The following is a 27,717-nucleotide window of genomic DNA, read 5'->3' on the forward strand; positions in this document are numbered from 1 at the left end:
GGAAACAATCATCAGGGAAGATGAGAGTGGTGGGAAACAATGTAGATAGATAGAACCAGCAGATGGCGGTAATGCAACTATATGGATGCAAACTGCTGGTAAACCCAGAAGAAGAAGAAGAAGAAGAAGAAGAAGAAGGTGCTTCTCCCATCCACTTTGTATGAGACATTTTTCTGGGCAGTTTTGGGGTTTTTAATAAAAGTTTCAGCAAAATATCTCCGAATGTGGAGAAGCATCTCATCGAGGAGATTAAAGGAGAATGAAGGCAATCAAATGAGATCAAAGGAGATCAGCATAATTTTTGTCTGACTTTTTCTGCTAACCAATCAGCATATTTTAGAATTTCTTTGTGCTATAATTACTATTGTATGAAAGCATAAAGGATTGTAAAATAGTCCAAGCTCACAGTAGGAATGTCCCTGATGCATTCTCAGGTTTTGAAACCTTTCTTCGTGTGGAGTTGTCAAGATTGGCGCATGCATGGTTTGTCAAGTTTCCTCCTATTATCCAAAGGCATGTGTGCTAGATGATTCTATGTCTCGAAGATGATCATAGGGGTTAGTAAGTGTGTGTGTGATTGTCTGTGCTTGCCTCTAATGGACTTGCAGCCTGTCTGGTGTGTATCCTTCCTTTCACCCACGGTCAGCTGAGGTCGAGGGTGCTACAATGGACACACAGATTGATTGATAGTGGCAAGAGTGTATGAGTTAGAGTAAAGTGATGAAAATATTTCTTTAAAAAAAAAATCTAAAAATCTATTTCTGTAATTTGAGCCTGATCCTTGTGGGACAACTCCATTATGGGGTATACATTATAAATTGAGGAATCTTAGAAACGATAGCAAATAAGTCACACATTGTTATAGTATGGAGAACACCTATAAACATCACCCTGTAGTTTAACCACAGACACTCCAGAAAAATGAAGGACTTGAAAAGCCCATGAACAAAACTAAACTAGCCCCAACACTGTTCTGTACCTTGTTGATACTGAAATCTGCAACGTTACACTAAATATCAGTATTTACACGATAAATACCCTTGTGCATGCAGATTCTTGCAACAATGTGTAATACACACACACACACACACACACACGTATATATGTATGTATATATGTATATATGTATAGATAGATAGATAGATAGATAGATAGATAGATAGATAGATAGATAGATAAATAATAGTCGTTGAGGGTGTGTACGCTCGTTTTGTAACCCAGCTTCCACCTGCAGAGGCGGTTCGCGGTATTGTCCGTCTGCCTCTTAAGCTCCGCCCCAGCGGCCCCAACGGGCGGCTGTTGACGACGTCCCTCGCCTCGCACACACCGTGGCTTGAGGCGGCGTGACTGTCGGTGCTGCTCGTTGTCGGTCCCGGTTCAAGCTTTCTATATCTCTTAACGAACAGCGTGTCATGTCATTCTAAACCTCGCGACTACACCCGTGACGGTAAGTGCCACTTCAGCCCCGGTCAACCTGCCTGTTTCTGCACATACGAGGTGTAGCAGCGCTAAGCTAACGCGCTGGATGAAGATAACATCAAAGCGCGTGTCAGACGTGCACTAACATGAGCTGGGCACGAGCTAACACGGGCAGACATGGCGTCTTACATGGTTTTATTCAGTGACATTGAAGTGGTGTGTTAGCAACAGCTACACCTCATGTCAATGTTATGTAATGCCATGCAGGATAAGGCGAAGTGATATTGTTAATGCATTATTCATTAGTTTTTTTCTTGTGCACGCTTCATGGTTCCTCTACCTGCCTTCTTTTTTTTTTTTTTTACCCGGCCATGTTTCAGGCTGTGCTTTTTGCTGAGCTGGTTAACGAAGATCAAATGCAAATACAATATCCACTAATACTGCTGGTATCATACATGTATGATTTGTGGAGCCCTTGCTCAGACAGATAATGGGGCGCTCTCCACCTTATTTAACTAAAAACATGTTTGCTTAACGTGGCGCATCATGACACAAACACAAAACAATTCAAACATGTTCATTGGAACTGTTGATGTTATGTGTTTTGTACCAGTAAGGGGTTTAACTGCATCTACAATGTAAGGATACTAAACTGAAAAGGACCGTTTGATAGTAATAATCACTGACTGATGCTGTTTAATAACATTCATGCAACAAAATGATAATCAGTTGTATTCAATGCGGTGGTCTTTGACTGTGATGTTTAATAGAGTTATACATGCATCATCACAATAAAATAGTGGCAGTAACCTGTCAAGCCATTTATCTTTTATCCAACGCAGTGCTGCATGCTTTAGTTGACCCCTGCTGACTATGAATGAAGACAGGCTACCAGTCCATCACGGGTCCAACTCGGAGACAATTCAAAAACAAAGAAGACAATTTCATGTATTCACTTGTTTAATTATCAAACCATGATGCAGTTATTTAACCAGTCAACATTCACTTTTATTTTTTTAACTTTTTTTGTGACAACCCCAGTCATATTTCTCTGGGGTTGTCACAAATATTGCTTTAAAATTGGAAAAAAAATATTTAAAGCCTTTTGTTTTGTGTCAATTAATATAAGTTAGGGTTAGGGTTTTTTTTCCATCAAGTACAGCTTGCTATAAGATTGAAAAAATTTGTGAGTATTGGAGCTTTTAAACATTGTGACTACTGACGAACATTTAAAGTACATTTTCGAAAAGCTAAATGCAGCACAGCTTTACAACGGGTAGTTGTTGTCCAAGATGAAGCAATGAGATGATTTTCTCATGTTTCTGGTATAAAAAGAAAGAGAGAAAAAAAAGTCTTTCTAAAGATTTTGCATATTCTTGGATAAGTAAATGATTGTTGTGCCTCTTTAAGATTTGTATTATATTCTCAAATGCCGCACAGACACCTGCACTACGACATACACATCAGTTTCACCCTTTGTGAAGTATTTTGTGTAGTATTTGTATGTTGTGTGACATTTCTGTCTGTTTGATGGGTTTGCAGGCTGGATGAGTGGGCCAATGTTCACCTCCCCTCCTGCAGAGGTGGCTGAGATAAACCGCATTCATTATGAGCTGGAATACACGGAGGGCATCAGCCAGCGCATGCGAATCCCAGAGACCCTCAAAGTGGCCTCAGAGAGAGAGCAAGCAACCATGCCACTTCAGGACCACCTGCTTCCTCACACAACTCTGATGCATGTTCCTGAACGGATTGTCGTTGCAGGTGAGGACGTCAGGCAGGCTGCATGGCAGCCACGTCAGGGTGCTTTTCATGGTCACATTTTCATGTGCTTAAACTAGTAAGGCTTCACAAATCATCCCAAATTATGCAAACATTTAATACAATTTTAAAATCACATGCAGTGTACTGCCATATAATTAGTTCTGCATGCAAGCATTAGTACTATTTTAATGATGGTTTCCATAGATACTCAAAATCAGTGGCAAAAAACAGTTTTGAGCAAATGTTGAATGAATGAATGAATTTGTTTCGAACATGTATAAAAAATATATAACTATTTGTACATACAAAAGAAAGAAAAAGTAAGTAAACATAGAGCCAATACATAACAAAACACCACACATTGTTCCAAAAAGGAGTGGGAAGAAGTACAAAACCAGAACTTAACAGAACTTGAATTTAATTGTTGGGTCATTTTGTTTGAATTTCCAAGATAAACCATAAATAACTTAAGAGTGGTGAAGAGATTCTGAATTATGCGTCAAACAATTGGGAACATTACTAACGATGAATATCATCCATCCATCCAGAAAGGTTCCTGAACCCGAACCAGGGACATCCTTGCTTTGAGGCGAGAGCGCCAACTAGTACACCACTGCATGGCCTTTGCACCATTATAAAATGTGTATAGAGAAATGTATAAATAGCACAGCTTCAACTTTTAGTGCACAGTCTGAAAGGCCCAGAACTGAAAGCGCCTGTGCTGATACTTTGATCTAAAGTAGGTGTGGTTGATGTCAAACATCCCGACCACAATTTGTGTTGTTTGTTCTCAGTGTCGATTTCTTCCTCACTTTGTCTGCAGGTGAAGACGGGGACCCTCGCTTCACTCGTCCCAGAGACCTGGATTTGATCCAGTCCATTCCTCCCGTGGATCTGCTGGCCATGAAGGCCCCTCCACGGATTCTCACCCTCACAGAGCAGCCCCTGGACTCCCTGGAAACAGAACAAACTGCCGACTCACAAAACAATCCCAGTCAAACGGTAGGTGAATTCAAGGGTTCGCTTTTTTATGGTAATTCTTCTACAGTTGGTGATGACCATGTGCTGCTCTCCTCTCCACCGTGGATCTGTTTCCAGCTGGGGTTGGACTCCGTCCATATGTGTTTAGAAGGATCGGCTTTGGAGTGAGGCCTGAAAAGGGGACTGGATTTCACTTTTAGTTTCACACTTTGGAGATTCAGCTTTCTCCCTCTGGTTCCTCCAATAATGGTTACCTTAGCTGCAAGCATTCTAGTAAATCCTTTAAACACTACAGGCCAGTGCTACACGGGTGTTGTGTTGCGTTGTGCTCCCTTCCTCTCTATTAAAGTTATGAAGTAAATGTACTTTTCCGTTCTTTACAATTTAGTGGACAATAGAGTTACGCAGTTGCTCATGCTCGCCTCACAATCAAATTCCTCTGGTCAGATATTGAAGTGGCTCCACTAGAGTTACAGGGATGAATGCAGTATTTAGTTCTATAAGCTTAAAGCACCTCTGTCATTTTACACACAAAACTTTCTTCTTTTCTTTTTAATTCATGTCTGCTGCATTAGTTAGTACCTGAAGTCAAGTATTGTTTACCGTGCAGTCTGCTACAAAATTCTATCTTTGTACTGTACATTTACTGTTTTTGTCATGATAACTTTCTATTCCTCACTACCATCTTATTCTATATTTTACTTTATTTTATTGTCTTCACCAAGACCGGCGGAATCATTCTTTCATGTTTGCATGACAACGGATCTGAATCTTGAGTAGTAATTTCAAGGTGAAACTTTATTCTTAGACTGCGGTTGCTGTAAGCTGGGTTATTGGGTTAATGCCTGTCTTTATTCTGTACTGTGGATAACATGTCGATAAAGATGTGTCACACCTGTATGGACGATCTAACCATGTTATCAAGCTCTCAAATTATACAACCACCGAAGCTTTGTTCACAAATGTAAAATTTGAAATATATCTAGAATACTATTTTGACTTTTTATCATTAACATTTAGAATTTTTGGGGGGAAAAAGTTGTTATTGAACTTGTTGGAATGTTGAAAAATTTGTATTCATTTGTGGGACTTTGATTATAACCAACCTATTTATGAACATTTTACTATTATTCTCAACGTTTGACTTAAAATCTCAAAATGCAACAAGTTCTACTCCGACTATTTCTTTCCTTTAAATTAGGTTCCAATAATATTTGTTGAAAATAGAAGATACTAACAGTATCTGGTGTTACACGGACAATAAGTAGTTGGATTTTTGCTGATTCGACTAAAATTGCATCATGAAAACACGATTCGATTAGATTAACCCAATCCAGTTGAAATTCTGGACAGGAGGTGGACTAGTCTTGTTTTTGACCACGTCAGCGTTCATGTAAATGGTACAACACATCACTCCCTACTGTAGGAACCTTAGATTATGTCATGTCGCCATATGATGCTTTACGCGTGCTGTTTTGAGAAAAATGGCAGATGTAAAAGACAGCGCTGCTCTTAAGCACATTATTGTCTCTTCTAATCGTATCTGAACAAGGAGAATGTGTCTTTGGTGTCGCGGTTTTAAAAGAAACACATGCTTGTCTAGTCCGGCTAACAATTCCATCTTCATTATTGGGAGGTGTCTGGGTAATGCCGGATGTGTAATCATGTTTTGAAGTCATAAATGGCTAACGTCACAGTGCAAAGCATCATGGGACGGAGTCGAAAGATATCCTTGGTGCATATCAAGTCATACACTTACTCACTTTTTCCAGTGTTCGAGGGGCAGACAGTCAGGAAGAATTCAGTCAGACTGACGTAAAAGTGACGACATAATCAGGGCGACTGTCAACTTGTTTTTTAACTGGTTGGGAAAACTTACAGTGACTAAGTGATTAAATTCTAATGTACCGTCAAGTAACAATGTGATAACCTTGAACATGTAACGCAAGCCTTTTTTTAAAACATATTTATTTTTTAAAACCTTTCTCTTAATGACAGAGCAACTTTAACGTTCGGTCCCGGAGGGAACGCAGTGCCAGCGAGCACATTTCTGGCCGTCACAGTGGCCACATCAACAGAGGTGAAATAAGGTGAGCCCACAGTCACATTTGGGACATTGGTTACTGTATAACACTGCTTCAACTCTTTTTTTTTTTCATGATTTCACAATTGTTAATAGCAAAAAAAATTTTTTTATAATAATTATTCCTTGCTAATAGTTATCTTCATGCATCTTTCCTCCAGTGTGACTCCCTCCCCCTCTGCGCCTCCTGTCCGCCTGTGTCCTCCCCTCTGCTCCCCCGAGGACGCCAACATCAACCTGTACACAGCTGCTGGGTTCCTGTCTTACATCCAGTCTACGACACGTCGTGCGTACCAGCAGGTCCTGGAAATGCTGGATGACAGCCACCGCAGGTGAATTGACTTGAATTTGCGTGTGAATTCTCAAAATTCTCAAAATCCTGGTATATAAAATGTTTCTCAGAGTAAATGAGATAAATACATGTCAAAACGAGACAACAACATTGCCAGATGTAGTAAACTAATTCAGATGAGTACATTATTTTGACTTGTGTATTTGCTTCTTTATTATGGAAAGGGAATTGATAAGAAATGATCGATTCTGTTTAATCAATTAAAAGCTTTCAACAATAATAATTACTGATTATTTTGTGCTCAGGTAATTAGACCTGGTTAGAGACGTTATTATGAAAGAACAGTAGCTCGCTGAATGCTAACTAAACGCATTGTTCGGTACCAAAAGAAACTGCGTCATTGTATTTTTCTATATATTCAAAACCTTTGGACTGCAAAAATTTGAGCCCAGTAGCACTCATTCGCTCTCTTGAGCCAACGCCCACAGGAGCCCAAATGTGTTTTAAGTGTATCGCTTGTGTTTCCTCGCTTGCGATTTAGGGTGGCGTCACATCGATTACAAATTAGCGACTGTCGTCTTTCTTTGCTAAATACAACCACGGTTTAAGTTTCCTCTGCTCCCTTGTGCTTCCCGTTGCTACGAGTAGCAGCATTAGATGTCATGATGCACGATGCCGGAAAACGTTGAAGGACTCACAGGAGAAATCGGTTAACATTAACATCCTTACAACTCATGGACTTCGCACATCGTTTGCATGTGGAAATACGAATTAGTAATTGGTTAAAATTTTGTCTTGTTTTTGTGAGAAGATGTTGTTCGGGGTTTCCTGGGGAAATATAAAAGGTAGAAAAGAAGAAAACCACATCCTCACTCATAAAGTTCACATATCCACAACCCCGACTTTTCCGTCTATCTGCCTTGGTTTATATGCACTAAACAAATTCTGATCTTGTGACTAATAATTATCACCCGCACCATCTGATACTAGTTTCAAAAACCTTTTTTTGTTTTCCTATTTCAAAGTTTGATTTGTTTCAGTCTACTTATAATTAACAGCATTTCTTTCATTTAGTTTTTCATGCTGAACATTGTAGGAAAAAAAGGAAATATATATTTGGATGATTGTTTCTTTGTTTTAACAACATTTTAAGTGGCAAAAAAATCTTTTAGGGGCCATGTTTTTTAGGGAAAATGCATTTATAGGATGAGCAGTGTTCTAGACTCTTGGGAAATTATTTAGCTTTTGACTCAGCTGGCCGTATCTCCTCTCTTTCAACTTTTGTTTTAGTTTCTGTGCCTATGACACCCAAATTACTTTTTTTTCTACCTATCTGGGCTCAACAGTTCAACATGAACAAATAGTTCACTTCAGGGATTTCTCAAATCTCAGCTCCTTTCACAATGAAAAGAGATTAAAGAAGTTTGCAAAGTGTTTAGGTGACCTATTTCATCATGACATAGTGAACACTGTAAAGTGATCCAAAGTACGAATTAAATTAATGCTGCAGGCAGGCTTGAACAGGCCCTCGCTACTGAGACTGAGACTGTTGATGAATGTCAACACGGTGATAGTCTGATCAAATGTGTGAAATTTGGGGCCGACCAGAGCACGCACTGGTTATGTAGAACCACCTTACTGTTTCCAACAGGTGGCGCTATGGGCGATGGTCTTTATCGTCATATGACTGTGATCAGATCCTGACTGATGCCCGTGTAAAGTTTCAGGTTGATCGGACCACGTTCAGGCTGTTTATGCTGCACTTCCTGTTTCATGGCGAGGGTGGCTACGGCCACGCCCTCAAGTGACCCAATGACTAATAGTCGACATACGGCTGTGCTCAGGGCCGGACTCTGATGCAATGTGTACATTTTGAGCCCCTTGGTGCTCAGACCCTAAAAATTGCTTTACAAACAAAAACATAGGTTGCAATCATAAAGTGTCATCGGTACAATTAAGATATATTTAATTTTTAACTCTTGTAGCCATTTTGAGGGATTTTTTATTTATTTTTTCATGGATTTTCTCAATTTAGATATTTTATGCATCTTTACTGTTTTAGCCGCTTTTGAAATATAACTATAGCCGCTGTGCATTTCCTCATGGTTAGAGCAGCTTTAGCTATACTAGCAATTTTTTTCTTTTTTTCTTTTTTTCTTTTTTTCTTTTTTTCTTTTTTTCTTTTTTTCTTTTTTTCTTTTTCTTTTTTCTTTTTTCTTTTTCCTTCTCTTCTCTTCTTTTTTTCTTTTTCTTCTTTTTTTTTCTTTCTCCTAAACTCTATGTACTTGCAATTTTTCAAATTTTAGTTTAACCATTTTTACTGTATTATCCTTTTATTATTTGAGTAGTTTTTTGCTATTTTATCCTCTTTTTAGCAATTCCAGCTATTTTGGCTGCAGTTTTACTTTGTTTTTAGCCAAAATTCGACTTTATTTTTTTTAATCTGTGTGGTATGCAAATAAAATACAAACGTAAGCAAATTCTTTATTTACAAATACTTTTCTGAAAATGTCAGGGGGAGCCACTACAGGTGGGCTGAAGAGCCATGTGGGGCTCTAGAGCTGCAGGATGTGGACCCCATACTAGAGTTTCCATAGTCTCCCTGTGCCGAACTGGGCAGGCGAACTGCTGATACTAAACTGGAATAAGCGCTAGTATCCATGAAACTTTGAACTGGGGAGGGATATATGAATGTAATTTCCCATCAAACACACAAAAAAAGATTTATTATCTGTTCCAGATGTATCCAAAAGGTGACGACGAATATTGGGAAAAAAGTTCCTTTCTCTATAGTTTTTGTAGCTGTGTACAAATTCAGGCTCAGCTTGTTGTCATTAGTCTGACTGAAGATGGATTTACTTGCACAGGACACATCTGGACCTGTCTCTGGATATGAACATTGATGAGTCTGGATTAGTAGACGCCTCCTCACTGCGACGACAGGTAACATGTTCCACATTAAATAAACTTCTAACCCCCATAGAGACCGTCTCACATGTTTGCACGTTTGCCTTCTAAAGTGGAGATTCACTTGTGTGTTGATTCAGATAGTGAAGCTGAACCGTCGTCTGCAGCTGCTGGAAGAAGAAAACAAAGAACGTGCGAAGCGAGAGATGATCCTGTATTCTGCTACCGTGGCGTTCTGGCTGGTCAACACCTGGATCTGGTTTCGCCGCTAAATAGGACCAAGACCGTGTTTCCCAAAACACTTGAACCTGGAGCAAGTCCTTGTTAAAGGTGTAACCATGAATTGTTTCTGACAAAACAAGCCTTTTGTTATAATCTTTACTCGGAAACCTCCATCTTCCTTTTTTCAAATTCAATGAAGACAACCAGTTCAAGAATTTCATACTTGGCTTGAGAGAAAACTTGTGACCTCAACTGCAGGCCAAGCCTGTTGCAACAGCACTCGATGTGAGAATAAAGTCAATACAGATCCAGAGAATCATTCCTATATCTCACTCTTGTCATTTTCTTGAGCAAGTATAAGAATGATGCTCTAGCTCACGAGTGTCATTTTAGTTTCACATTCAATTTAATATCCACCAGGCTAAAAAGAGGATAATGCTCAAAAATGATTCACAATCATTACTCTTTATCAATAACCTATAGTGAATGACCTGGATCATTATTTTCTTAAGAATAATCTCAAGGGCTTTCTCTGCTAAAATCTTGCTGTTGTAGTTGTGGACAGATTGGGACAGTTTGTTTTATTAAAAATTATTTGTAATTTTCACACTTTGCAATACCATAGTGTGTCCTGGATTAGACAGACACCCCTGTTTCAGATGAAAATGAATTATGTGGTTTGTTTTGTTACATCAACATTTGGATTATTGGATCAAAATAAGCTACAATATCAATCAAATAATTTTGTTTGGATCAGTGTAGAGGCCTGAGTTGTTTCTCTCTTTGCCAGATACTCCTTCAACTTTTCACAATATTGTCAGTGTATTGCCTGATTGGCTAAACCTATTACTGCTGACTCATAATGTGGGTATTTTATTCAAAGAACTCAATACTAAATTACTGGTTACATCTTTTCAGTCTAAACGAATCGGATGTTACACCCATGCTTCCCATTATTGGTCTGGAATAGCTAATTGAAATAGTTAAACTGATTTTAAGCAAACAAGGATCGTCTTCAGTGACACATGTTTTGGGAATGCAGACCAGAGTTGGAGCCGTTTAGACAGGACCAAATCTCTGACGTGACGTATGTTGTCTGTTTGAAGTTGAGCTTCATCAGTCTGGTCATAAACTATCGCTCTTAAGTGGCAACTGAGAAAACTATAAATGCCATAACTTTGTCCCCTGGATGCTTCGTGTGTTCTCCTTTACCCCAAACATTTGTTTCTTGAACTGGATTAACATGTGAACACATTTTGTCCTTAATGGTATTTTTTGTACCTCTTGGAAGGGTCCATTGTTATGGGATTCTCCTCAAAGCATAATGAAGTGGTCACACAGTTGTACGGGTAGGAAAGGTTATTTATTTGTGAAATGATGCCGTTTTAACCTGCTGTTCATACTCATGAACTACCTACCAGATTACAAAGCATGGACTATATGTTTTCCTACATCTTGCTCTGAAGGCCTAAGCTAATGAGTGTTCAACCACGTGAAATAGATGAAAAGTCTGTCATTCTTTTTTGAATAATGAATAATACGTATGTATATCATGCACTAACTGTTTTCTGTTGGCAGTGTACCTACACGATCACTTAAAGCTGGAGTTTTAAGTTACTTTGTAATATATGTTTTCATCCATTGTAAATAGTCGTGCTGTAATAAACTATGCTCATTTCTCCAGACCACTTTGGTTTTGTGTGCGTTGCTGACCTCTGCTGGTCAGTCAGGTCATCTGCACAGAGATGACGTTTCCTGCTGGACGTAGGTTAAGAGAGGTGTGGTTTTATTAAATCTACTTCATAGATTTGGGTGTATTAGAAAACAAAGAAATACCGCCTATTGGGTGACATTCAGCCACACACCGCGTTTGCCTCGTCCTCCACTGGATGTATTTAAAAGGCAGATAAACAGCAGTGCTGGGGGCGACACGATGGGGATCACTAAACTGGCTGAATTAATCCGATCGGACGCTCCCGGAGCCGTTTCCCACAGAGACATCAGTGACTATGCAGGTAACTCATCTTGTCAACAAGGTTCACTGTCGACCCGTTTCTCTCGTCGTCACAATGAACCTGCTCGCCGCTAACCTTAGCGTGGCTAGCGGCTAAGCTACAATCAGCCCACATTTATAATGAAATACAGATTTTATCCATGACTGGCCCGTCTGTTGTGGCTGCTGAAGTCGAGGACCGTCAGTCAAGTGAATAAAGCCACTGGAGCAGTGACTTCCGGCTATGTGTTTTCACGTTTGTTTAAAGAGCCTCGGAGTTTAGAGCAGCAACACTAACAGGAACTGGTTTACATTGAAAACACAAGTAAAGTCACATAGTAACATCTGAAGGCTTGTTATGAATCATAGATAAATATAAAGGCTGAAGACTTCATACCATCACATTTTAATCCAATTCAATTCAATTCAATTCAACTTTATTTATATAGCACCGAATACAACACAAGGTGCAAAACAAACGGTGAAAGCTGGATACAAACCATGCAGATATGACAGACCCCTGAAATGATGCTTGATTAAAATAAGTGATAAATATACAATTTGTTTTCCTGAAGAAATTTGCTGTATTTTGGTTGTTTTTTGCAGTGAATATTTGAAAGACATAATTCTATGTTTGCATCTTCTTGTAGACATCGTAAAAAAAAGTCTTTGGAGAAATGTTTGAATTGTGGGTTCATACAGTCATACAAGTCTCTGTAGATGTCAAAAAGAGCATCCATCCATCCATCCATGTATGAGTGAAGGCATGGTACACCCTCGATCACACTCAAAACACAGAGAATCAGACAATCGCAGACACAATTCACACACTGCAGCATCAGAAATGAACCTCAAATGTGTTTGTGGACTGTGGGAAGAAACTCCCACATGCTCAGGGAGAACATGCAAACTGCACAGAAAGCTCATTCTTGCCCAGACTCAAATCAGGGACACTCTTAGCTGAGCTGAGTGTATTAACCACACTAGTCTGGCCATAATCGTCAGTTAAGTTGTTGATAATGTTGGAATCGTTGGTCAAATCCTCGCCACTACGCCTCACTCCTGTGTGTGATGCTGCCACTGTTATATCTCTACAGAAAAAAAAATCGCACTAGATACCTCTATCGTTGTGAACCAGTTCCGGGCTGCAGCTCCGCATATGAGGTAAGCCCCCTGGTGAAGCAGGTCTGTCTTGCTACGGACTTAAACCCAACATTTCAAAAACATTTTCCTTCTTCTGTGACTGAATAATGTATTTTTTATTTTTTTTTATTCAATATGGTGATATTACATACCCAGGAAAATATAGAAACTATTTACAAAACATATTTTAAATAAGACTGCTTTATTGTTGTTTTGACATCTCATGTATTAACATACAAATGGTAAACTAATAAAATTCAGTTTTCCATTAAAAAACCGTGGCAGCCTGCAGCCATAGAGGTGGACAAAGACCTCAGAAGAACGAGCAGTCTGTCAAATTTAAAATAGTGCGTCAGTATATTCATGAGAAATAATGACTTGTTTTTTTCCTCCAGCCTCCTGATGGGATTGTTCTACCGCACACTCACCTTCCTGGAACACGGCATAAAGCCAGTGTTTGTAATTGATGGACGCCCTCCCATGGAGAAGATGGCTGTCGTAAGAGACCCTTTGTGACTGTCTCATCCTCTTCAAGCAGCAGCCTGCAAGAAACCCTGCTGCTATGTAGCAGCTCTTTCGCCTCTCTGTTTGCTTCTAAACGCTTTCAGATAATTATCATGGAGTTATATTTATATATGCATTTGATATATTTTGCTGCATTGAAGAAATACATTCAGAATAACTCCTGTTAATATATTACAGTGCAAGATGACAAAATAGACACATAAAGAAACGTTTCATTATTTCATCACTAAAAATATGTAACATTTTACCATTTTCTGCTTTTATCTATGCAAAGTAGCAAATAAATGACAAACACAATGTTGAAAGAGTTTTGCAGCGAGAAACAAAGTCGGCACTTCTTACCTGTACCTCTTTATATTTATGAATGCAACTTGAACTACAATTTTGGTATGCAAGGATAAACTATATATACGTTGCAGGCATTATTAATCTTTTTCTTTTCTGTGGGTCCAGTCAAATTTGATCTGGTGGAAGTGGCAAAGATAGCTCGTTGATCTTAAAGGTTGCACAGTTCTGACCCTGACATGACGTCCTGGTGTGTGTGTGTGTAAGACAGTCATGAATGGCAACTGTTCTATCTAAATTCGAATGCAGATACAAAAGTGAGTTCATATATCGTCCCATGTGAGGGAAAATGCAGACACCTGCAGCAATTTAGCTAATCGAAGCGCATTTCTTTCTGTAGCTTGAGAAGCGAGCCGGGGCAGCCGGCTGGACGTCCCACAACCGGACTGGCGCAGGTACACTCACAGTTTTAGTATTGAGTTGATTTCAGGTTCATTATACTCCTAAGATATACACGGCTCATATTATTTTTGGTTTCAAACTGAATCCGAGTGTTCTGTGTTCACTGCAGCATCATCCCAGACGAAGAGTTGTCTTCAGCTCCTGAATCACATGGGTGTGCCTGTAATCCAGGTGATCATTAAATATTTCTATATGATTGTTTCTGTGTCACCATTGCCTCTTCCTTCCCTCACTCGTGCACTTGATTTCTATCCAACAGGCTCCAGGGGACGCTGAGGCGCTGTGCGCCCGGCTAGTGAAGGATGGGACTGTGGACGCCGTAGCATCAGAGGACATGGACACGCTGCCGTTTGGAGCCAATATTCTTCTTCGTGGGCTAAATGCCAGTAAAGACAGGTAAGATCTGTGCAGTTTCATCCCTTTTCATACCTTTGTTGCACTTTACTCCATTTATATCTGTAAAAACTAGACTAGCATTGTATGCAATTTATTTTTTTTAAACTCACAACATTCAAAGAAAAAGTAAAAAATTTCAATTTGAAAATATTATGGCAATAGATACATAAATAAATACCCAATCTTGTGAATTAAGATATAAAGTGGAATATTTTCAGATATTGTATTTTTGTTGGTTTTTATAACCTATAAACTGAAATGATAAGAAGCAACACATTTAAAGTTTAAATATTTCAGCTTACGTGTAATAAACGGAAATTATATAGACGTTTTATGCAATTATGAAAAAAGAAAAACTAAAACCTTTGCCACTCATATTTTATAAGATCTACCAAAAGAAACAGTGTCTCCATTGATGCTGACAAGATTCCTGTGGGGGGCCTCAGATATTTGTGAAAGTGCTTTTGCATTGTGATGCAGACAGTACTGCGAACTGCTTTTTTTTCCTGTCAGATCATAGTAAAGACCTGTCGGTCAGAAATGGGAAGCACATTGTCCATTAGTGGATAAGAGCATGTCTAATGAATGATTCACAATGCGAGTATGGCATCCACTGTGTCTTTTCAGACAAATACTACTACATGGAGAATAAAGACACAATCTCAGTTGAGCTGATAGATCACTGACTGTATCAAGACTCCAAGAAATCTTGGAATATGGTTTTAATTCAAACTGTGCGACAGATCTGTGGACTATCGTCACGATTTGATCATTTTATTTGTTTATATTTTCACAGTGAAGTGACTGAGTACTCCTTAACCAAACTGTTAGAACAACTTCAAATCAGTCATGAGGAGGTAAGACCTGTTTTTCTTTTTTCAATCCAGCTCACATACACAATAAGTACGTCACTTGGTGTTTGGTTTGGTGCTCTTGTAGCTGAGATGTTACAAAAGTGAGCTTGTGACCAGACCAGACACTTGAAAGGGGAAATGATCAATTTTGTAAGATGTATTCCCTAGAAGCAGTTTTAGTACTAAATACAAATGCCCTTATGATTTGTGTGTGTTTACATCTTCTGAGACCCAGCTTACGTCTTTTATAAAGCACAGTTAGAAAGGTAATAGCCTGGGCCGACATTCGGCCCCTCGATTCATTCTTGGTATGAAACAAGTTATTTTAACGTCTGTGTTTTTTAAGTGCATCTCTCTGGTCGTTTTCCAAGTAACCTGCGGTTTAATACTCGAGCCAAGCAGGATGAGGTTCTTTTGATTGGACATTGTACTTTTGATTTCCTCCGTGTCTACAACAAATGCCATTATGGGGACATCTGTGATAAGCTGACATAGGCTTGTGCAAACTGGGTCCAAAGTGAACATTCAGAGCAATCTGAAGGTTTCTCCACCCAGGGGTTAATAATTACATGTCGTTAACCTCATTATATGATCCTTCAACTATGTGTAATAGGAACTTCCGGCACTAAAATGTTATTTATGCGACTATGAATATTGGAAATGATGACACAACTGTTTACGGTAGCCAGAGAAGAAGATACGGAGGTTATTGTTAGAATCGTCTCTTGCTATTGATTTATACATATGCCTGTTGTATGTATTTATGTTTGCTTTTTCAAAGTTTTAAATAGTCACTGTATCATTTTTAACTTGTGTTTTTTCAGTTATTGTAAAGAACATTACCTGACCTGTCTGAATGCTGAACTTCCTTTGCCTTGACTTACGATATGATGTAATTTAAATATAACTTCACGCAGATAAAATGTTATGTTTCCATTCTGTTCTCCCTTTACCCTTTCCTCTTAGCTCATTGACCTGTGCATCTTGCTGGGTTGTGACTATTGTGACAAGATCCCTGGTTTGGGTCCAAAGAAAGCTCTGACCCTGATCCAGAAGCACCGCTCCATTGAAAATGTGGTTTTACACATCAACAGACAGGTGTTATGACGTTGGGTTTTTCTGTCTTTACGCTCTATTACTGGGCGTCGCACACTCTACTAACCACTAATATTTGTTGTCCTTCAGACTCACCCTGTGCCACACTTCTGGAAATACAAAGAAGCAAGGACGATATTTTCAGGTGTTTCACAAATTCCGACTCCTGAACTCAACTGGACCGAGCCGGATGAAGAAGCCCTGGTGGAATTCCTCTGTCACTTCAAACATGGCTCCAGGCATGCAGTGGTCATTGCTGCGTCTTACGCTTGCTTCTGTTAAACTCTGAGGAACAAATATAAACCAGCAGCTTTTGTTTTTAGGGCGGAGAGGATTCGCCGACGAATGCAGAAGTACCGCGAGACGCGGAAGAACAGACAAGAAGAGAGGGACAAGGACAAAGCAGCAGGACGTACCAGACAAACTCGCATGGAGGACTTCTGGAGAGTTACCAGAAAGAGAGCGCAGGTGAACACGGCCAGCAATCATCTCCAGCTGATACGTGATTGTCAACTTGATTATTTCTTGAAAAATGGAAAGAATGAAACTAAACAGCTTTACAGTGCTTATATCAGTTAACATCTTGGTGAAGTGATCACTGTCCATTTAAAACCTCAGTGGGTCGACTGATGGTGAAGTGGGTAGCTCTCCTGCCTCACAGTAAGAAAATCCCTAGTTTGTGTCCAGGCTTGGAGGCCTTTTGTGTTTGAATGTTCTCCCAGTGCATGTGTGGGTTTTCTCTGAGCTCTCCAATTTCATCCCACGGTCAAGAAACAAGTGTTTGAGGGTAATTGGTGACTCTAAATGTCCCATAGTTAGGAATGTGAGTGTGTGTGAGACAGTCACTCTGTGACCCTAAGTTACATAAAGTGGTATAAAAGATGGATGGATTTATAATATGGATGTGTTTTCTTGTCTTTTTTCCAGTCGGTAGCAGCTGCAAACTCTTCCAACAGCAACAACGACAAGAGACCAAAGTTGACATAAACCTGCCACCACTACTACCTTCAGAAACCATTTTTTCATTTTTCTCTGAATATCATGTCAAATCGGTCATTTTGAATCTTGAATTTGTGCCATTATTACACAATATTTCCTATTATATCACTTCTCCATACTGAAGCTTTTAAAAAGGCTTGCACTTTTACAATTCTGTTCACCGTATACTGAGAATGATATTTTCTGTCATTTAGGAAGTCTCACAGTTTTAGAGATGCATGAATGGACTTTTCATGCCCAATCATGGTTTTACAGTTTCAGAGAATGAGCTAGTCCCTCTTGGTTCTCAGCTCAATCCAAATCAATCCTACAAGATAATGACTTGACGTCTTTGTCCATACATGGGGCACTGCTCCCTCTGACAGTATAATAATTTGAATTTGTCCAAACAGCGGCGTTCCTGACAATGTAATTCACTGAGCAGTTTCATTTGGCCTCCAGCAGTTTCCTGTAAGCCTCGGAGTTACGAGAGCAGGAGGTGGACGACTATGAAAGGGAACAGTGTGATCACTGTCAGGGAGGCCTCTCCTCAAGCCAAAACTGGAGACAGGGGACGTCTCATCACTCCATATTCAATGAGCACCTGTTGTGTAGAGGGTGCCAAGGCAGAGCCGAAAGACTTGAATGTTAAAACGTGCACTAAAGTGGTGTCATTGCTTCTCAGGAGATACTGTGAGGTTCAAATCCACATATTAAAATGTAAATGAAAAAAGTGTCAATGCAGCATTCTTTGTTGCTTAAGTCTATTCATAATGATTTTTGCAATTGAAATCATGCTGAAGTGTATTTGATTGTGTTGTATGTTTTTTTGACTTCATGATTTTAAATAGCTATTTTCCTATACATACATAGATACTACTTTTTTTTTTTTTTTTTTTGCTTTATTATAACAGCTACACAACAGAAACAAACTAATTGCTGAATCAATTAGTGAATGCCAGCAAAGTGCCGTTTACTAATCATATGAGTGAGTGTAAGCACATAATTATGATGATTCAATCATTGACTTTTCTTTTAAAGGACAGGAAATTTAAGGCAAAATATGTTCAAAGCAAAACTTTAATAAACTAGAAGAGGCACCCAGTATAGTGCATACCTTTTCCAAAGCCACATTTGTTTGCGGAAACTGAGTTAGCATCGCTTGCATGATACCTGATTGCAATGCTCACTAGGTAGGTCAGATAGCAACATCACTGTGTGAAACACTGAGCAGGGAGCATCTCCATGGCAACAGACACTGATGGTTAGCTGTTAATGTCCAAAAATCTAATTGATTGGTCCTTGGATGATGAAAAATCCTCCCTGACAATTTCATGCAATTCAGGTTAATAGTTTTGCGAAAAGTTGGTAAAATACATAAATAAAAACCAATAAATAAATACACGCAGATGAATACATCTTCGTTGGCCGCCCAACTTTCGTTGGCCAAGGTAAGAAAGTCTGGTAATTCAGTAAAACCAGCACAGTGAGATTCTATGGCCTCTGCATGACAACTGCCATACAGCTATTCTTAATAGCTGATTGTAATTCTTAGAAAATGAAAGGAAAATGCACAAATGTCTAAAATGTGATGGGCACGTTTAATCAAGCATAGCTATATCATTGTAACTTTTCTGCCAAAACAAATCTCATTTATGAAATTTGTGAGAAGTTCCAGTAAATCGCTCAAAATCAAGCAACATTTTACTGATTGTTGAGGGCAAAAAAACAAAAATTGAGCCAAAGAGATGAAGCGTGACGAAAACTCAAGGCGTATTTCCAAACCGACAGGTGGCGCTACTGCTGCCGGAGCTGGAGCGTTTCCCACTTTGGACGCGTCGAAGAAGTTTGTGCCAGTCTCCCTGCTAGAATTCCCAGCAAGGTGTCTCCCGGACCACCACTGTCCTCCGCTGCTAGTCTGCCCCCAGACACCCACCCTGCTCCGGGTCCCCTCTCTCAACCCTCATTCTCTCCCCTCCCGGTAACGGCGGCAGAAGTTTTCGGCCATGGCGACGACCGCGAAGCGAAAGCAGGAGGAGACTCACCTAAAGATGCTCCGGGAAATGACTAGCCTGCCCGCGAATAGGAAATGCTTCGACTGCGACCAGCGCGGCCCGACCTATGTCAACATGACAGTCGGCTCCTTCGTCTGCACCACCTGCTCCGGGATCCTGTGAGTGTTGCCTCCCGGGGAAAGGGCTCTTTACGAGGTCCGGAGTTTTGACTCGGCACCGTTCGCTTGTTAGCTCGCGTTCGGACCGGAACAGGTAACGTTAGCGGTTCGGGCCGAGGCCGCCGGTCCGTGCCGAGCCGGGCCGGGCTCGGTTCGGTTCGGTTCGGTTCGTTGCTGGCAGCTGGTTTGTTTACCGGTGTTGTTCCGGTGTCATAACAAATGTAGTGCTGCAGAAACATGTCGGGTGAATATGAGAGAGAGTGAAAGTTAGCACGTCCATTCAGGATCACTACGGCAGTTAACAACCAAACATTTAACCACCTGGTTGGAAAGCAGCGTTTGCAGCGAATAATCCTCCTGGTTGAACTTTAGCTTGACCCCCGAGTGAGCAAACAGAAAGACATACAGTCCCGTCCAGATAAGCAGCTGCAGCAGCAGCAGGGTCGGACTACTAACGTGGGACAGTAGTTCACAGAGACTAACTGGGCCAGTGGGTCCTCAATGGAACCATTTGTTCTTCCCTGAAACTCACAAAAACCACGAAATCATCCTATACTGTGCAATAGATTGTCTTCCCACGCTCGGTTCACTGTCCCACGCTGAGGCACACATTTCTGGTTAAATCTGAGTGAGATGTCATGTGTGTCACCAAGAAGAGGATTTTGTGGTTTATTGTGAAATGTGGTGTGGATGTATCCTCATTAGTCATTTGTACTGGTACAATCAATGGTACAGCATGCATTATGTCAGACTTCTTGAATACCCCCCCCCCCCCCCCCTTTATTTAGCTTTTGAACTTAGGACTTTCCATCTTATGATTTAATTGACAGGGTTTGATTTGAGGATTTGGCTGTAGAAATGTGAAATATTGTGGAATGAGCAGTGCCTCTCCTTCCTTTCCAAAAATAACTTCAACTTCCAATATCTGGCAGTGATTCAATGTAATGTACTTTTGACCATACCTAAAAGCTTGTGTTGCAAATGTGTGACATGCAGTTGACTCTTGTGATTGGCCATTACTGCAGAAGTTATCGTTGGAACTGTGTTGCCGAGTATGTGGGGATAAGACACATATTTTCTTCTTTCTGGTTGTTTCTTTTAAACTTCTAAATATAATCGGTCTTGGAGTTTATGAGGGTGGACGAGGTTGTTGAAGCTGTTGTTGACGCACAGTGACTATAGATAACACTACATAAAGATGTTTTTTGGCACCCAAAAGAACTGAAGTGAGTCAATGTGGAGGAATGCACCATTCCGTTCATTTGACCCCGACACTGTAGCGAGTCATGGTTTAAGTGTTTAACGTTTTTCCTGGAAGAATTATTTCTTTCTTTGTCTCATACAGGTTTAACTTGCATATTTCCATTGCACTGTGATTTTTAAACAGAGATAATGATTTCTGAAAGTGTTACTGAGCCCTTGCGCTGCTTTAAGGAGAGACGACTGCTTGTTTGTGAGTCTTCGCTGGATTTCCTGAATTCATTTGAGGATAATATACAGTCCATGGGTTGCATCTGCAATCTCTTTGCAAGTCTTATGTTTTAAAACATTTTTCTAAGATTGATCCTCTTTGAAGAATCATCGTAATCTCCACTCATCATCTCTAACGTTCATTTTATGAATCTGAATCACTGCATTCTGATTTTATTTTTGTTGTGTACAGTGTTCAACCTTTTTGGAAATTGGGTTGTACATGTGTATAATAACACCTACTATAAAGCTGGACTGCATTATATCAAGATGTATTCTGACCACTTTACGAATTCATATGACGGGGGCTATATATTAGGAGCACAATACATTTGAGCACATACTTTTTGGGATTCCATGAAATGGCACCAAGAATGAGGTTGTATTGGATCACATTGTATTGTAGAACTGTACCTATTATGTTTACCAATGACTGTACACTGAATGATTATCTTTGTGATTACTGCGTATGCAGTTACATTACTTTCAGTATCAGTTTATATCTAATCAATGATTGACATTTAGGGGATCATGGAATTCGGGAGAGATACACACCCTTGAGTATAAGAGACACTGAAAAACCATTGCATCTTGTTCCTGTTTGCATTTTATACCTCTCTCCAATCTTGTATTTTTTAACATTGTGGTTACAGATGTTGCACACACATCAGTATAGGGCAGTCCAGCTCACCACTAATGTAAACTATTCCTGTACAGCAAAAACAGTCGGTCAAATAACTTTCTGACAAGCGTTTTCATGTCGGACTTTCTGCGTTGAACCACAGTCAAGATTCAGCAAAACCTTTAAAATCCTGCCACAGGTTTGTCTTTGTCTGGACTGCCAACATCAGCAATATGGTTTTTAGCCAACTGCTTCAGATTGTCAATGAGAATACCTTTTCACCGAGCCAAATTCGTATCATTGGTGTTGTACTGTTAACCTGTATCACCAGGTTTTCCTCAGGCCTTGTTTCAGTTGGGCTCCTTTCACATAAAGACGCGCTTGAGATGTTAAGATATGAGCTGAAATTACGTTTTCAAATGCTATACTTCTTTTTTGTATATTTGTACGGTTGTATAAGGACACATACTCCCTCTGCGTTAACCGCTTTGGTGTCACTGCACTGCTCTAGACATTATTTCAGTTCTGTGTTCATGCTTTTTACAAATCTATTCGTGGGGATATTATTGTTTTTGCATTTTCCTCTTCACTGTAGTCAAAATTCCTTCATGAATACTCACTCTGGCCACTTGAATAGTCACCACATTCATACACAGTTGTTTTCTTGTATTTAGCCAAGATATTTATTCAGATACTTCTATGATATGTAGTGCAGGCCAATACAACTGCAAATTCCATCCGCAATGATAAACTACAAATACAATCTCTGTAGATCTTGAAACAAAACAAGATGAATCATTTTTTAATGGTAAAACTGTTTGACTAAATCACATTAGATTGTATAAAAACATTTTGTATGCGTGTATATATTTTCTTATGCTATGTGCTACAAGTTATCTTACTTTGTGTTTCCAATCTTGAGCCGTGTCTCGTCAATGTAAAGATCACAATAATTTATCATGTCAGGAAAATCAGTTGATGCAAGGTTCAAACTACTGGGATTTAATGTAACCGGGAAATGCTTCATCAGCAGTAAAACCTCTAGTTTTGTGCTTTTCTGAAGGTTGCTCTCCTGTGTGGTACACTCAAAGCCCTCCTGGAGGAGAAACGCCAGTATATCCGTGGCCGGGGTTTTGCTTTGCTTGTTTTGTGTAACATGAACGGCGTCGGGTTGTGTGCTGCCTCCCTTGTTCTTCAGCTAACATATACCTCCTCCACCCACAGGCGAGGACTCAATCCCCCACACAGAGTGAAGTCCATCTCTATGACCACATTCACACAGCAGGAAATCGAGTTCCTACAGAAACACAGCAACGAGGTAGAGTGCACATTTCGGAACCGACGCCTCAGTACTGTCGCTCACATTGTTACTTATTTTCTTGTCCTTGCTCGGGCTTAAATTCTGCTTAGTCAACTCATTCCTTTCTCCTGCTTCTCGCCATCCCTTCCCCCCCTTTCCTTTACTTTCCCCTCACCTCTCGCCTGCCCATACTACCACCCCCACCCCCAACGCTCTCCCGACCTCCCACTCCTCTCATTCCTGTGCCCCCCTGTAGGTCTGTAAACACATCTGGTTGGGCCTCTATGACGACAGGACATCAGTTGTTCCAGATTTCCGAGAACCACAGAAAGTAAAAGAGTTCCTTCAGGAAAAATATGAAAAGAAAAGATGGTAAAACATTTTTTTGAATTATTATTATTGAGAGTGAGGTTAAAACATCTCATATCCATTTTTTACTCGATAGATATATATAGTGTACACAGGCTGAGGTCGTTACAAAGTTGTAGGGATCACCTTGAAATGCTGCCATGCTTTTGTCAGCAATGTTACAACAAATACAAAAGTGCTTAGGAGTTGCTGTTGTTGTTTTTATAGTTGTGGGTCTGTTTAACCACATGATCCAGTTTGTTGGCTTGCTCTTTAAGACGTCCATGTGTCTTCCTGCTTTTCAGCTGAGTTTATGAAAACAAAGATCAAAACTCAAGCATTAGTGTGAAAGAAGATCCAATGTAATCAATTACAAATATTTGCTCAAATCATTGATAAATTCATATCGTATACGTAAGATATAATCAGAACAGTCACTTGCCACCACTTGGTATCATTTGCCTTGCTGTTCTTTTTTGCACTAAATCCATCTTCAGCGTTGTTTTGGTGCTTTCTCCCTGAACGTCCAGGTATGTTCCTCCAGACCAGGCGAGGGCAGTAGCGAGTGTCCAGGCCTCGGTGTCTGGTTCCTCAGCAAGCAGCACTGGCAGCACCCCAGAGGTCCAACCCCTCAAAACCCTGCAGCTCAACAAGACTCCTCTGCGCCAGGTGAGACGAACCGCCTCCAAGCCTCATTAGTGATGGAAAATATTTGGAGAACATTGTTTAAAATCCGACCGCTTCCGCTCAGTCTCCAGGGCTGAGCCGTACCCAGGCCCACAGCGCTGCTCAGGAGAAGAAGTTTGACTTGCTCTCTGACCTGGGGGCAGACATCTTTGCTGCTCCGCCGTCTCAAACTGCCAGCTCTACCAACTTTGCCAACTTTGCACATTTTCCAAGCCAGTCAGGTAAACGTCTCAAACCTCTTTGTTCCAGCTCGTTGGTAGTAAAACCTCCTTGCCCTGTCATGCTCCCACACATTTTCCCTGCCATTGTTTTTATTTTTACATTCACTGTTCATTTGTCTGTGTATGGCTGCAGCACCTCAGGGTCATTCAAACACCAACTTTGCCAACTTTGAGGCGTTCGGAAACACTGCGATTCCATCCCATTTGAGCACATCACCTCCTTCCAAGTCCTTTTCGTCAGGTACCACCCTCCCCACCATCTTCTTCTCTTTATCCAGTCCACACATCTCATCCTAAACTCACTCTTTGTGTTCTTTTTACCCCTACGTCCTCTCGGTGACCTTTCCGCTTCCAGTGATCTTGTGTTGATTGTTTGGACTTCATAGTTGATAGAAACGGGAACATAAAAGTACATCTTTTTCATTTGAGAGGAATTATCAGAGAGGGTCTTAGACACCAAGCAGGCATTTGCCCTTGAGTGTGGCTGTTTATGTACAATGTGACTCTGGGTGTCTGACTATGTTTTGCTTTCCACAACATTTTAAAAGGAGGAGTGCCAATACCGTCAATGTCTAGTGCCGTCGCTGCCCATTCCCACGCTGGGAGCTGCTCGGAGGATCGCTACGCTGCTCTGGCTGAGCTGGACAACGAGCTCAGCACCTCTGTCTCCTCAGCCAGCAGTGTGCCAGGGTGAGACGCTCACACACTAACGATACTCAAAGGTTTCACCAAATACCTTTTGGTTTAATTGATGTAAATGAAGATACAGTTGAGGCAAAAAGGCTCTTTGTAAAAAATTTAATGTTATGCAGGAATTAAAAACGTTTTCTCACATGATTTTCTCTGCAGGAACTTATTTGGACCAGTGCTCGGTTCATCGCCGGCTCAGAATGCCCCAGTGTTACCCAGCATGCCGCCTGGTTTTGGAGGTGACTACAGTGATTACTACTGCAGTCGAGCACACAGAATTGGAGGACATTGATGTACATGGTTACATTCTGAGCTCAGAAACTCAATTTGTGAATATATTTTATCCAGCCGCGCCATCCACCAATCCTTTTGTGGCTGCAGCCATCCCCCCAGAGATGGCCACCAACCCTTTCCAAACCAACGGCAGAGCTCCACCTGCAGGTAATTGAATGAACTAGATATTGTGCCGTTCTTTTAGACGACATATTTGTGTTGCCGTGATGTAACCCTGTCACATTGCCCTGTATCTTTGTGATTTAGAACTGAATCCTCCTTGTGTGTGTTGTTGGTATGTGTGTACATTCACTGTCCACACATGCTGTGTGTGTCTCATAGCCTCGTTCGGCACTGGCTCTATGAGCATGCCCGCCGGCTTTGGGAATGCGTCTTCCTTCTGCCTCCCGACCAGTTTCAGCGGAAACTTCCAGCAGCAATTCCCCGGCCAGGCCCCAATCCCTTACTCTCAGCCGGGGGCCTATCACCCTCAGTCTAATGGTTAGTGGCCTCCCGTGCCCCTTTGTCCTCTCTTATCCTGTTGCACTTGTGCAGTACCTGCCAGGAATTTAGGGCGTCTGTTATTTTTCCCCCCCAAAAATATGGGCTCTGTATATCCTTGTCTACTGCTTAGCTGCCTGCAATTAAAATAGTTAAATTCTTGCTGTTACAAATTAAAAGCTCCTCAGTGGCAGCTACTGCACAGTAATGAAGGTTGCATTTAGGGTTAAAAGAACAATGTTCTGGTAAAGAAACGGTAACAAATGAAGATTGTTGACACCTAAATGCAACCTGAGTTAACAGGGCTTCTCTCTCATCTTCATTTCTCCCCCTTCTTGTTATAGTTGACATGCAGTTTAAATAGTAAAACAAGGCTGTTTATCTTTGCCTCTTTCTGGCCTTATCTGTTCACTTTGTCAAAATAAAAAATAAAGAATAAATGCAATCTAATTTTAGATTTCTAACTGCATGTAAGATCAACCTCAACCAGTTGTAAATTCCCTTCTCTTTGACCACACCCAGGCCCTGCATTCCCAGTGTACGGTCAGAACAAGCCTTCCATCACGCCCTTTGGGCAGCCCATGGCTGTGCCCGGCATGTCCAATAACCCCTTCATGGTGAGCACGCATCGTCTTCGGTTCGCCTATCAATCATATCGGAGGATGTTAAAAACCCCAGATCGATGCAGCGAAATTACCCAGCTGATCTCGTTCAAAACCTTTTCATTTCGGACATTTCGGTGCTGCTTTCTGTTGTTGATCACCTGCGACTGTCTTGTTTTCAGGCAGGAGCTCCCGCCGGGTCGTTCCCTACAGGAGGCTCATCCACCAACCCCTTCCTGTAGCACAGCTCCCGGTCCTCGCCGCCAGAGGGCAGCATGCAGCACATATTCAACGCACCTGTTCCGTCACATAATTTGTGGCAGTACATTTCTAAGAAAAAAAACAACAAAAAAGACTTCTTCTTTTTTTTTTTTTTTAAATCTTAAAACGTTTACAACACTATGAAGGAGTACAAAGGACTATACTGAAGACTAAGGGACTGTTATGGGGGAAATGTACTGTTTGGACTATATACAATACATTATATGCTCTTTATTTTTTGTTAATGACTTAAAGCTTTGTGCATATCCTCTTTTGTTATAATTATACACACACTAAATGAACACAAGGGTGAGTATACACACACCTTGAGTAAAAGAAACCACTGAAAGCTGAGCTAAGGTTATATACATCTAACAATATTAACAGGGTTTTATCCAAGTATGCCATCTGTAATTTAAAACGACCACGAAAATCCAGGTTTGGAACTCTAAACGTTTTTGTTTTTTTCTTTTTGGTATTTTTTTTAGCTTCTTGCTGCTGAACCAACACTTAAGAATTAGTTTCATTAATCTGCAGTTGCATAGTGCTATTTCTAAGAGACAAACATTGTGTGTAAACCAAAGCAACCAAAACCCATATATTTTTACTTCAGAAGAGCATTGGTATATGAATAAGTGAAGGGTGAGCTGATGGTTTTAAACCAGTTACAATGTGTTTGTCTATTATGAGACCAGCAGATACCTCAGATGATTTTCGCCCTTTGTGTTAAGGGGCACATGCCTGCTTGAGCACAAATGGAAGGAATAAGTAGAAGTAAAATGGTTGACATAATTCTTTTTTCTTTCCCCTTTACAAAAGGAACTTTGGTAAAACTGTAAAGTATTCTCTTGTAACCTCACATCTGTTGGTTGTAGGTGTCAGGCCAGCATATTTAAGATAATCACTAAATTTCTATGTACATGTTAAAGATAAAATGAGAAATGAAATGAATATTGACCTCTTTGAGTTTGGGTTACCTGAAAGTACGCACAGTTCTCAGCATGGTTGTACGTCTCCATTCGACACGAAATTAATGATTTTTTTTCTAGGCCCTGCAACAGCCAAAAGCATTTTAAAATCTGAACACTATAGGAGCTGATAGATATGTTGTATTTACTGTACGACCCTGACATCGGTTCTCTACTTTGCCTTGGTATTTAAAAGCTTTTA

At 40.4% G+C, this 27,717-nt stretch overlaps 3 protein-coding genes across 5 annotated transcripts; all 3 read left to right on the forward strand.

Annotated features, from left to right (window-relative positions):
- Positions 1-1,290: 1,290 nt before the first annotated feature.
- On the forward strand, positions 1,291-11,355 carry mffb (mitochondrial fission factor b). The gene is made up of 7 exons (XM_080481263.1): positions 1,291-1,447; positions 2,962-3,183; positions 4,007-4,185; positions 6,163-6,254; positions 6,409-6,579; positions 9,407-9,482; positions 9,587-11,355. The coding sequence occupies exons 2-7, from the start codon at positions 2,967-2,969 to the stop codon at positions 9,716-9,718; spliced, it is 867 nt and encodes a 288-aa protein (XP_080337389.1). The 5' UTR covers positions 1,291-1,447; positions 2,962-2,966; the 3' UTR covers positions 9,719-11,355.
- Positions 11,356-11,387: 32 nt separating this feature from the next.
- Positions 11,388-18,502, forward strand: LOC308123522 (putative flap endonuclease 1 homolog). The gene is made up of 11 exons (XM_080486048.1): positions 11,388-11,683; positions 12,759-12,825; positions 13,200-13,302; positions 14,015-14,069; positions 14,186-14,247; positions 14,336-14,472; positions 15,269-15,329; positions 16,293-16,424; positions 16,512-16,660; positions 16,745-16,889; positions 17,349-18,502. The coding sequence occupies exons 1-11, from the start codon at positions 11,602-11,604 to the stop codon at positions 17,406-17,408; spliced, it is 1,053 nt and encodes a 350-aa protein (XP_080342174.1). The 5' UTR covers positions 11,388-11,601; the 3' UTR covers positions 17,409-18,502.
- A 728-nt stretch (positions 18,503-19,230) lies between these two features.
- Positions 19,231-26,997, forward strand: agfg1b (ArfGAP with FG repeats 1b). 3 transcript variants are annotated; one of them, XM_080461384.1, is made up of 12 exons: positions 19,231-19,572; positions 22,889-22,982; positions 23,221-23,336; positions 23,843-23,981; positions 24,064-24,220; positions 24,354-24,461; positions 24,769-24,910; positions 25,070-25,149; positions 25,259-25,351; positions 25,526-25,684; positions 26,207-26,301; positions 26,469-26,997. In XM_080461384.1, the coding sequence occupies exons 1-12, from the start codon at positions 19,406-19,408 to the stop codon at positions 26,526-26,528; spliced, it is 1,410 nt and encodes a 469-aa protein (XP_080317510.1). In that variant the 5' UTR covers positions 19,231-19,405; the 3' UTR covers positions 26,529-26,997. The 3 variants fall into 3 exon arrangements, with proteins under 3 accessions (XP_080317510.1, XP_080317511.1, XP_080317512.1); XM_080461385.1 differs by lacking the exon at positions 24,354-24,461 and having other exon boundaries at positions 26,469-26,618; XM_080461386.1 differs by lacking the exons at positions 25,526-25,684; positions 26,207-26,301 and having other exon boundaries at positions 19,240-19,572; positions 26,469-26,618.
- Positions 26,998-27,717: the final 720 nt, after the last annotated feature.

Source organism: Lipophrys pholis (genome assembly GCF_963383615.2).
Source record: "Lipophrys pholis genome assembly, chromosome: 1".
In the NCBI taxonomy this organism is placed as follows: Eukaryota; Metazoa; Chordata; class Actinopteri; order Blenniiformes; family Blenniidae; genus Lipophrys; species Lipophrys pholis.

Coding starts and splice junctions, on each gene's coding strand:
- mffb (XM_080481263.1), top strand. CDS start 2,967: ATGAGTGGGCCAATGTTCACCTCCCCTCCTGCAGAGGTGGCTGAGATA. Junction 6,580..9,406: donor CTGGATGACAGCCACCGCAG/GTGAATTGACTT, acceptor TTACTTGCACAG/GACACATCTGGACCTGTCTC. Junction 9,483..9,586: donor CCTCCTCACTGCGACGACAG/GTAACATGTTCC, acceptor GTGTTGATTCAG/ATAGTGAAGCTGAACCGTCG.
- LOC308123522 (XM_080486048.1), top strand. CDS start 11,602: ATGGGGATCACTAAACTGGCTGAATTAATCCGATCGGACGCTCCCGGA. Junction 11,684..12,758: donor AGACATCAGTGACTATGCAG/GTAACTCATCTT, acceptor ATATCTCTACAG/AAAAAAAAATCGCACTAGAT. Junction 16,890..17,348: donor TTACCAGAAAGAGAGCGCAG/GTGAACACGGCC, acceptor TCTTTTTTCCAG/TCGGTAGCAGCTGCAAACTC.
- agfg1b (XM_080461384.1), top strand. CDS start 19,406: ATGGCGACGACCGCGAAGCGAAAGCAGGAGGAGACTCACCTAAAGATG. Junction 23,982..24,063: donor ACAAGACTCCTCTGCGCCAG/GTGAGACGAACC, acceptor GCTTCCGCTCAG/TCTCCAGGGCTGAGCCGTAC. Junction 26,302..26,468: donor TGTCCAATAACCCCTTCATG/GTGAGCACGCAT, acceptor TCTTGTTTTCAG/GCAGGAGCTCCCGCCGGGTC.